Genomic DNA, 11,436 nt, shown 5'->3' on the forward strand with positions numbered 1-11,436 from the left:
GTATCCTGTGGCGTTTGGAGCACTAATCCCGGGAAAGTCCGAAAGCGTGTATTATAGCCTTCAATTTTGGCTGTTTTTTGGGACATTTTTGGACTTTTTTCAGGCCTTGTCATATTTTCTCTCGAAACATACCTAGAAAAGTTGATGTGACTTGTGATGTTGTGCGGGTGCTTGACACTATTTGTGTTGCCACGAAAAGCCTCTAAACACCCCATTTGTTCATTTCTCCTAAAATCCAAAATCACCTCGCAATGAACGTAAAGACATCCATATATTCGTTCCAAGCCACATGACTCATTTCCAATGACCTCCCATGTCCCTAGGAGGCATCTTGTGGCGTTCGGAGCTCATACCCCGGAAAAGTCCGAAAGCGTGTATGATAACTTTCAATTTTGGCTATTTTTGCGACATTTTTGGACTTCTTCGGACCTGGTCACATTTTTTCTCGAAATATTCCTATAAGTACCAACGTGATTTGTAACGTTGCACGGATGTTTGACACCATTTGTATTCTCTCGAAAAGCTTCTGAACACCCCCATTTGTTCATTTCCCGTGAAACCCAAAAGTGCCTCGAAATGAATGTAAAAACATCCACATATTCGTTCCAAGCCACATGACTCCTTTCTAATGACCTACCATGTCCCTATCCTTATGAGGCATCCCGTGGCGTTCGGAGCTCAGTCCACGGAAAAGTCCGAAAGCGTGTATTATATAACCTTCAATTTTGGGTGTTTTTTGGGACATTTTTTGACTTCTTCAGGTCTGGTAATATTTTCTCCCGAAACATACCTAGGAAAGTTGACGTGACTTGTGACGTTGCGTGGATGCAAATGCCAAAAGTTGGAATTTTAAGATAAGGATGAAGGTTTTTTCTCCAAACAAAAAAGGCAAAAAGAATATTAATAACTTTAAGGTCCAAGTGTAGGGTCTGGATCTAGAATATTAAGATCCGAACCCGCACCATAAGAAGTTCACTTGGATCCAAACTCTTAGGATCTAGATTATGTTGGATCCAGATCCCAAGCCCATCCCTATATACCCCCAACCATTCGTTACCTATCGTGTTTATTACATAAGAAAAATATAGTCATGTGGAGTATTATTAGATTCATCTCAATATATATACTTTTAAAATATCAAATATATATTTTACTTAAAAGTAATTACAGATATTAATAGTTAAAGTAGTACATTGACAAGCGTGAAAACTCAATTATTTCAATAGAAAAAGAACGGAATAAATATTATCTAAATTTAGCGAACAAGACTTGTTCTTAGCAAAATCGCTCTTAACATCTATTCGAAAGACAATAATGTCGTGAAACAACTTTTGCTTTTTTTATTGTAAAATGAATTTATTAACGAAAGAGTCATATGGCATCTATAACTAATAGAAATCAAAACTAACAGATACATATATTACAATTTTGATCAAATAAAATTCAAAATTGACAAATTTCGATAGTTGTAGATGAGATATGACACTTATATACATTCTTTTTCACATCGCTCTTAATAAAACTTTCCATGAGGATGTCTTTCGATCTGTTGCACTTTTTAAATAAAACTAGAAGATATAAACAATAAAATTGGGGCTTATAATTAAAACAAAGAGGTTGGTTGTAGCCTCTCGGCCAACAAAAGAGAGAAAATAGAGACAATGAGCTGGTACAAACAACTTTCACTTATATTTCTACAAGTGAAATATTTGTTGTTTAGGCACCAAAGATCCCTCCGTTATACTATCTCCAAATCATTTGTAGAACTCCATAACCCAAAAATTATAGACGCAGCAATCGAAATTGACATTTGCAAAACCAGCTGCCTTGGCAAGTGTCTCGAACTCGTGCCTGGTCCTTTCCTTTCCTCCAGGGTTTTGTGTCATCATGTATATGTCTATACTACTCGTAACTCTGGCCGAAATGTTGGTCTCTAACTCATCTGCGACAATAGCTTCCACCACAATCACCTTCCCGTTTTCTGGTAAAGCCTTGTAGCAGTTTTTTAACAACTTCAAGCAACGCTCATCGCTCCAATCATGTAGAATCCACTATTTTCCAAAAAAAAAAAATTGCCTTTATCTTTTTTGTTTTTGTATGACATTTATATGTTGGTACTTAGGATCTTGATTTCACTATTAATTAACACTAACAATATAGATATATCATATGATGGTACTTAGAATTAATCTAGCACAAAGCAAATAGTTATTGAGGGAGAGTTGGTATTAGCGCACTGGAATAACACCTCGATTTCTAGGGCATTGCCAAGGTTTTCAATCCTTATCCCAATAATATGATGGGACATTTAGTTTTGAGTTGTTTAGTCTTGTACCAGCCTCTGAATTGGTGTATCCTACAGGCTAGTAGCCTAATAGGGGTTAGTTTTTAGACTAATTATCTTTCCTAATAAAAATCGAAGCAAATAGTTTAATAAAAGTTCACAGGACCATTGAGGTGAACATAAGTTTGTATAATTCTGTTTTTTTGGACCACCATTTTTGACATCTTGATAATTTTATTTTCTTTGCTTGTATTCACAAATCACTGACATATGTTGAAGCTCTTTGTGTCAGTTTGCAGAGCAGTTAGGACTTTTAGCATAAACAAGAGGAAAATATAAACTTGGGCTTAGTACTTTTGTTATCCTGAAAGTGTGTACCAAAGACGATTCTAGCAAGATTCTATATAATTATATTTTTTTGTATGTTAAAATCAAAAAACATGGTCAAAGAAAAAAGTATATGAATAGTGTAAAACTGTGTCATTTCTTTTTACTTGCAACCGTTTGACTTTCACGCTTGCCAATGCATAACTTCAATCATTAATATCTTTAATTCCCGATAATTAAAAATTATAAAAAGTAGATATTTGGAAAATATGCATTGAAATGAATCTAACAAAATCCCACATGAATATGTTTTTCCTTAACTATAAATCACCAAAGATAAATTAAGTGGAGCTTGTGAATAGTGTAAAAGTCAAACCGTTGCAAGTAAAAAGAAACGAAGGAAGTATTAAATATGGTTCCATATAACCATAAGATCTAACGAGTCTGAAGATTCAAATCTAGATCCACATGATAAAGATTGTACAGTAAATTATTTTATGAAGCACCAAACAAAAACGAAATATTTATAGCTTATTAGTACTCCCCTGTCTCATATTATAGTGCATGATTCCATTTTTACACGGGTATTCAGGTCAATAAAATCTAAGAGGAAGGTAACGAGTTTTTATGTATTGGAAATAAATTTTATGGGAAAAAAACTGATTTTGGGAAAGAGAGTGACAATAAATGGTGAAAAAGCATTAAATGCATGATTAATTTAACCCTTGTGTTAAATGAACAAAGCAAAAAACTACTTCCAATAAGTAAATAAATAATGGTGGCACAATTTTTATAAGAAAATCATGAAAAGGTGTTTATCAAAAAAGAAAACAAGAATTACATTTTGGGACAATTTAAAAGGAAAGAAGCACTATAATACGGGACTGGAAGCAGTACTTATTAGCACTCATTTACTTTTCTAATGCAATAAATAAATTTGATTATTGTAATTATCATAAATTTATTGAGCCATTTATCACACTTCTAAGTGAGATAATTTCAAACACTAGCATTTACTAGGGATGACAACAGACCAGATCTGGACCCAGATCCAGATCCGTTTTTACCACCCCGGATCCGACGAGTCTGGGAAAAATAGGACCCATATCTGGATGATGTTGTGGATCCTACGAATCCATCACTAACAAACTAATTTTTTTACATATGACATCTTGCTATTAAATATAATACACATAATTACCATCTCAACCAAATTTTTATTCATGCTTCAAATGTGAAATAACTTTATATGTACATTTTTAATATTGACTAAATGAGTACACTCCTCTTTCTACAGCTTTAAACATTGGATCTTTTTTCTAATTTATTTTAATTTTCTCGCGAGTGAAAAAAATAGGAACGCGCTTGGCCGACACAACATGCGCGACGGAACAGGGCCTCCTAGTAGTAGGGGCCCCAAAATAATTATACTTATTAGTATTGTTACAACAGTACAGCAATGGAAAGTTGGAAACAGTATGGATCAGTGTTATAATTTTGGGCCCCAAACTAAAGAATCCGAGGTCAAAGCTCGTTGAAGCGTTTTGGGAAATGCCAATTAGTTAATGTGCCGTACAACAATAGGCCCGTAGCTTATCTCATTCTTTCATTCTTTCATTCTTTCATTCTTTATGAGATGAAAAGTAATCTCCTTCTAATTCTAACCAAACATCTTCTCTTATCAAGTCATAAGTTCCCAATTCCACGAGAAAGTATAGACATAGTGAGATGCCAAAATGACATCTCACAAAATTTTTAGTATTAAAATTAAGTCAAAATGGTACCAAAATAGAGTCATTTGGTACCAAATTTCAGTTTGATACCAAATGATTCTATTTTGGTACCACTTTAACTTAGTTTTGGTACCAAATATTTGTGAGATGTCAAATGACATCTCAGTGTGAAACGCCTATCCAAGCTCTAATTCTACTGTAGCTATAAATTCCTATCTTTGGAAAAAAAATTGAGGTTTAAGGACCTAATTTTATAAATTTGCACAGGGCCCGACCCCAATATCCTAGCCCTGACCCTAAAAAAGAAATACATAGCAAGTGCGAAAGAAAGTCCCAAACACTAGTTTCTCTATTATAGAGTGATTTTATTTACTATTTCACAGGTTACTTTTATTTTAACCAGTTTTTCTTTTTTCTTTTGATGTTAAATTAAATTAAGGAGCTTATCTAACACAATATTTATATCAACGACAATGAAAAGTTTATTATCGATGTCAGCGTATAATTAATATCAACGTTTTTTCTTCATCAAAAGTTGAAAATAGAGTGTACATAAAATTTCCTAATTGGATTTTTATAACTAATCAATATAGTGTACTCACAATCATTCTAAACTCACCTTCATGAATATGGCATCTCCTTTTGGAATGCTTTGGAACATATCTCCACCAACATGTGCTACGCCTACATAATTCACAAGCAATTGATTGAGATCTAATTAACTTAAGGAGAGTAAATCAAATTGCTCTAAATATGAATAATAAACTCATGGTTACCATCACCATTGCATGGAAGGGCGTCTTTGATGACATGAGGCAAATCAAAGTTGATAGCTTTAATGGATGGATACTGAGATGTAATGACACCAAGAGTGTGTCCATGACCACCACCAACATCAACTAGTTGTTGGATATTTTCCAAACCTTTGTACTTGCTCAAAATTTTCTTAATAACAGATGTTGTTTGATACATTGCCTGGTTGAAAACCTCATTGAATCTTGCGTCCGCTTTAGGATACTCGAATGCGTGCATTCCATGTACCATGTTAAATGGGATACCTCCTTCTAGTACAGCATCTGTAAGTTTGCTCCTGGACCATTTTTGTTTTATTTTTAATAAAAAAGTTGTAAGTTATTTCCGATATGATGATGATCATGTCATAAGCAATAACAACAAAGATAAATCATAATTTATGGTTTGCAAAACAAACTCGTAGAAAATATACTTATTCGCTTCTTGTAGATTGTATTGTTATCTTGCCTAGTTATATTAGGTTTCACTTATTGGTTTGCAAAACAGACTCATAAAAAATATTATTATTATTATTATTATTATTATTATTACTATTATTATTGTTATTATTATTATTATTATTATTATTATAATTATTATTATTATAATTATTATTATTATTATTATAGTTACCATTACTGTTACCGTTACTGTTACTGTTATTATTACTGTTACTGTATTACTATTACTATTACTATTAATGTTACTATTACTATTACTATTATTATTACTTTTACTGTTGTTGTTACTTTTAATGTTACTGTTACTATTACTATTATTGTTAATTTTAATGTTACTGTTACTCTTAATGTTACTGTTACTCTTAATGTTACTATTACTCTTACTGTTATTCTTAATGTTACTATTATTGTTACCATTACCGCTACCATTACCATTATTGTTACTGTTATGGTTAATAATAGTATTATTATGATTGTTATTATTATTCTTTTAGTGTTATTATTATAAATATTACTATTATTATTACTGTTATTACTTTTACTGTTACTATCATTGTTATTACTTTTACTGTTACTGTTACTCTTAATGTTACTATTACTACTACTATTACTATTACTTTTACTGTTACTATTACTCTTAATGTTACTGGTACTATACTGGTACTATTATTGTTAATGTTACTCTTACTGTTATCATTACTCTTAATGTTAATGTTACTGTTACTTTTACTGTATGTTACTGTTATTATTATTGTTTTTCTTAATGTTATTGTTACTCTTATCGTTACTGTTACGATTACCGTCACCATTACGATTACTAATACTATTACTATTATGGTTAATGATATTATTATTATAATTTTATTATTGTTATTATTATACTTACATTTATTATTACTATATGTTATGTTATGTGAAAATAAGGTGCACTCCCCCTGTTTTATTATGCGGTTTTAGTTTGACTTTTTCATTGTTTACAAAGCCCAATTCGACCTTATTTCAGCCGATATATAGAAACATATTTTATTGTGTAACACGTTATTGGAATTATTTCTATTTAAAATTTAATGATATCAATTAACTTTGTTTATAAATTTTCTAATGCGTAATTATTAAAGATATTAACTATCATAATTGTGCATCAATACTATTGAAGTCAAAGTGGAATTACTTAATAATAATTGAAGAAGTAATTTTTACAATTTCTTGGGTGTAACGATCACACGATAGATCATGGTGTAACAACTTACAAACTACCGAGTTTTTGCCAAAAGTAACTCAAATAACCTGAAATAAATGATAAAATGACCTAAGATTTATGTCACTATTTGTATAGTTAATGTCATTCCTGCTGAAGTATATGTCATACACAAAGTATTAGCATAAACGGTCTAATTTTAATATAAAATTAAATGAACCCAAGATTGGAAACCCTTTCCATTTCACTCTAACCCAACACTATCCTAGTCATCCCTTCTCTTCTCCTTCCTTTTTTTCTTGATTATTGAACTACAACAGATAATTTCAAAAAAATAACTTGGTCGTTAGAGGTGGGCATGGCCGGGCCGGCACGATTTGGGCCCGGTCCGGCCCGACCCGCTGTCCGCTACGTGGGTCGCGGGCCTGTTACGGTCAAGAAATTTTATTTTAGGCCGGCCCGCGGGCCGAACGCTCCTTTCCTTTGTTTTTAGCCTAAAATTGTCAAAAATAAAAAAAACAACATAAAACATGGTCCAGGCACGCATGAAGCACGAGCCCGGCCCGCGAGCTGTGGGCCTGGGCCGGGCCGTGGACAAATTTTGAAAATTTCATGCCCGACCCAACCCACCATTTACCCAAGCCCGGCCCGGCCCATGCCCACCTCTATCGGTGGTTTTACCGAACGGATTAAACTAGTCACTAAATGGATAAAACTAGTCACTGAATGGATTAAAGAATGTCTTTACAGTATAGATTAAACTGGTCATGAAAATAGATTAACCTGGTCCTTATATAGTAAACTAGTCATTATATTAAAAAAGATGGCATGTTCTCCTCTTAATATTGGGCTTGAGCCGTAGGCAGTCTCTTACAAGACCAACCATATGTCATATATAAATATTACACAATAAGTTATGATGTAACATGTTACATTCCAAGATGCAGAGACGCACTTTATTATTAAATTATAGGATGTAAATTAATATTATTCAATCAAAACAAAAACATAATCTGAAATCACATGCAACAATGCAAGAATTCAAATATTAATTTATCTCATATTTAGTATACCATTTGTGCCCCTCATCCTCATTATTATATTACTTCAAATCTTAAGTAATGTATCTTAAAGTAATGTGACACGCAAATTGTGGAATAAAAGATTTTATCAATAACCTACTAAAACAGGGTGGTGTTCATAGAAACTAACCAGCTCTCCATGAAGACCTTGTCAATAAAAAGGTTTAACAGAGCAGCCAATGACACACTATCATCATCAGGTACCAGGAACTTTGTCACTGGCGATGAACTATATCGTCTCTCGAAACCACCATCGATGGTGGGGACTATGGTGCATTTGACAACAGAGTAGGTGGCTAGAAGTCGGAGCATCCGATCCAGCATGACAGGTGCGTCTGGGTTCTGAGTCTGGACTCGAGCTGCTATCTCTGCCGGTGACAGTCCGTTGCAATTGGGGCTTGCCTGATGATCATGGATAAGCTGAAGTACCCCCATGTCAATGGTGAATTTTATGACCATGGGAAGAGAACAAGAAGTGATTAGCTGCATTGTGTATGCGTAGTATGTCTCTTCCTCCTCCCCATTATGTTCGTTTAGGAAGGAAAGGTTTGAGTTGGTTTTGGTTTCTGAAGTGGAGGCCATTTTGTAAACTTGGGGTATGAAACTATGAATTGCTTATTGGAGTTTGTAGTGCGAGTTATGAATAAATGCGAGGGGAGGGTTAAGGGTCGAGTGGTTTATAATTTATAAATACTCCACATTTGACCTAGACATCATTACAGGTATTACACTACTTAAGTACTACTCTCTTCGTTTCATAGTATAATGCTCATTTCTTATTTTTCACGAGAATTAAAGGAAAAATTTTAAAAGAGTAAGTGTTTTCGTGGTACCTTTTGTCTTCGAACTAACTCTTTACTTTTGTTTTTTTTTCCTTTGAATTAAATTGAAAAAGCAAATAAATGTTCATTAGAATGGTGTAAAACAATAAATAAAGACATGTATATATTCTAAAAGAAATGTAAGGGTGTTTTGGAAAGTTTATTTAAAAATGAAGGATAGTTTCGTCTAAATAATATGTTTGTTTTAAGAGAGAGGAGGATATGGCTGTGGAGGAGAAATGGGGAAGGTGCGTGGTGCAGGTTGAGATGGGGCAGGTATAACATAAAATTTACACCCGCTTCTTTACCCGTTGTATACGATTTTCATCCCCATCATTGCCCCACCCCCTGCCAAATGACCTAGACCTATCCCACCCCAATTGGGCTGGAAGGGAGGTCTTCTACTTGACCTGTCCCACTAACATCTCTAACAAGGTGATCGACATATTATGGCTAGAGGTGATCATGGGCCGGGCCGGGCCGGGTTCGGGCCGGGCCGCGGCCAAAAAAATTTGCCCATTGGCCGGGCCGGGCCTAAATTCGGGCCGAATTTTTGTGTCCAAAGCCCGCTATTTCGGGCCGGGCTTAGCGGGCTTTTGCGGGCCAAAACGGGCCGGGCCAAAAAATAGACTTAAAAGTCGTTTTTAGCTTGCCCAAAGCCCGCCCAAAAACAAAAAAAAAAACGACCGGGCCGGCTAATTTTTGTGTCCAAAGCCCGCTATTTATGGCGTACAATGTTTGTCTATATATGTAATTGGGGAAGAGCGATGCATTAAAGTGTCAAATGAGTCTTTTCCACTATATTAAGTGTTAAAGACGACTAATTTCGAATAATGAAAAAGAAAACAATAAAAACTATTGTTTTGGAATATAGAGGATTTCATAAATAGGTCGAAAAGAAAATAATAGTGTTGTAATTATTAATGAATGGAGGAAGTATTACTTACGCCATTACATTTTGCTTATAAAAATTATGTTTGGATTAGCTAGAATATACACCTTAAAAAGGATTTTCCAACTTATTATGGTTAGAGATAGGGGTGCGCAAAGCCGGGCACCGATTTCAGCGGAACCCGGACCACGTCAGGTGTTCTGAAGCCGACACTGGTTGTACATGTTCTTAGATTTTCAGAATTGGACCCAGGGTAAATCAGTCTCAAATTAAGCTAAGGTTTCTATTTCATTAGGAGGATCAGAGTCACGAGAATGAGTGATGAGAATAGTGATAATATAATGCATTAAAACTACTAATATATCCTAAAGATATTTATCATATCTTTAGTATCCTAATATATCTCTAACAAATACGGATGGGTGGTATTCGTACAAGGAGGAGGGATAAGGTTGGGAATAAAAGGAGGGTATTAGTTGGGTTGGTAAGGGGGCTGACCTCTGATTAATTTTTCCGATGTAATTTTTCTTTAGCATATTAGGTATACATGATAGATATTTCATATCAAACATATATATATAAAATCTTGTTGCATGAGGAAAAATCTAGAGGTATGAATTGTTTGGCCCAAGATTCGCCACAAATGCAAACTACATGATCCAACATTTGCCACAAATGCAAACTATATTCTTGCACTTAATGAAAAGGAACAAAAGAGACAATTATGATTTATGAAGGATATTTTGAGTTCGTCATTTATCAAGATCTTGACCATATGTCTGAGTTTGGTGTCTTCGTAAATCGTAATTACCTCAAATGCATCCCTAATTTGATATAATATGATTAAAACTCAATAGCAAGCAGTGTATCAATACACTTTAGCACTACACATTTCTGTAGAAAGACTAGAAACTAACATTTCAGAGCAGACCAGGGGCTCTGGTCTCATAGCTTTTCTGTAGACTGTTGTTTCCATGAACAATTTTATCATGTTTTTTAAGCAAGACAGTCCACATAAAAGATCAGAACTAAATTATAAGCGCTCACTGCTTATGTCTTTTTTAGTTACACAACTGATTCTTTGATAACTTGGTCAATGTTCCTTCTTGTTTGTGCTCGTTATGGAAAGTGCTATGAATCTTTCAAATAATTCTAAAGTAATATTAAATTATATGATGTCTTTCCTCTTTAACAAAAATGATGAACATAAAGTCATGTATGAGCTAGAGGTGATCATGGGTCAAGACAGGCCACACCTAAAAAAAATTGTCCATTAGTTGGGTCGGGCCGTTTTTTGTTCCCAGAGCCCATTATTTTGGGCCCAAATGAGCGGACTTTTTTGGCAAAAATCGAGCCGGGCCAAAAAGTAGTTTAAAAAGTCATTTTTGCCTTGTCCAAAGCCCGATCCAAATAAAAAAAAAATTAGGTCAGGTCGGGCCCAACCGTAGACCAAAAATAAATCTGCCCAAACCCGCCCGAAAATCGGGCCAGGCTGGGTTGGAGTTGATCAGGTCTAATATGAGCATATTTATGTCAATATAGCCGCCCACGTTTTTATCATGTGAATATGACAATGACTTATTGAGTATATAGCAAGTTGATTCTTTGATTACTCCTGATATGATATGATATGATATGATGAAATAGAGAGTGAGATAAAATTTATGTTGATGACAGGACTGAATTTATAATTAATCTTTTTTGTCTATTACTTTACTCCTTGTATTTTGCAAATTTTTCTTCCTAAAGTATTTATATCTATTCCTCTTTTAAGATTTTCTGAAACCTCATATTTCTTTCTCTTTCACATTTGTTTTTTTTTCCTTTACTCTTTTATGTAAGATAA

General features: G+C 34.1%; 1 protein-coding gene across 2 annotated transcripts; it reads right to left on the reverse strand.

Annotated features, from left to right (window-relative positions):
* Positions 1-1,392: 1,392 nt before the first annotated feature.
* On the reverse strand, positions 1,393-8,938 carry LOC104897755 (caffeic acid 3-O-methyltransferase). Of its 2 annotated transcripts, none has more exons than XM_010684703.4 (4): positions 8,008-8,938; positions 5,127-5,434; positions 4,964-5,028; positions 1,393-2,051 (listed from the first exon to the last, which is right to left on the reverse strand). In XM_010684703.4, exons 1-4 carry the CDS (start codon positions 8,457-8,459, stop codon positions 1,755-1,757), a joined length of 1,122 nt encoding a protein of 373 aa, XP_010683005.1. In that variant the 5' UTR covers positions 8,460-8,938; the 3' UTR covers positions 1,393-1,754. The 2 variants fall into 2 exon arrangements, with proteins under 2 accessions (XP_010683005.1, XP_010683003.1); XM_010684701.4 differs by having other exon boundaries at positions 5,121-5,434; positions 8,008-8,937.
* Positions 8,939-11,436: the final 2,498 nt, after the last annotated feature.

Source organism: Beta vulgaris, chromosome 6, assembly GCF_026745355.1.
Source record: "Beta vulgaris subsp. vulgaris cultivar EL10 chromosome 6, EL10.2, whole genome shotgun sequence".
NCBI lineage: Eukaryota > Viridiplantae > Streptophyta > Magnoliopsida > Caryophyllales > Amaranthaceae > Beta > Beta vulgaris.

Coding starts and splice junctions, on each gene's coding strand:
- LOC104897755 (XM_010684701.4), bottom strand. CDS start 8,459: ATGGCCTCCACTTCAGAAACCAAAACCAACTCAAACCTTTCCTTCCTA. Junction 5,029..5,120: donor CCTTCCATGCAATGGTGATG/GTAACCATGAGT, acceptor TGAATTATGTAG/GCGTAGCACATGTTGGTGGA. Junction 2,052..4,963: donor GAGATGCCATATTCATGAAG/GTGAGTTTAGAA, acceptor TTTGGAAAATAG/TGGATTCTACATGATTGGAG.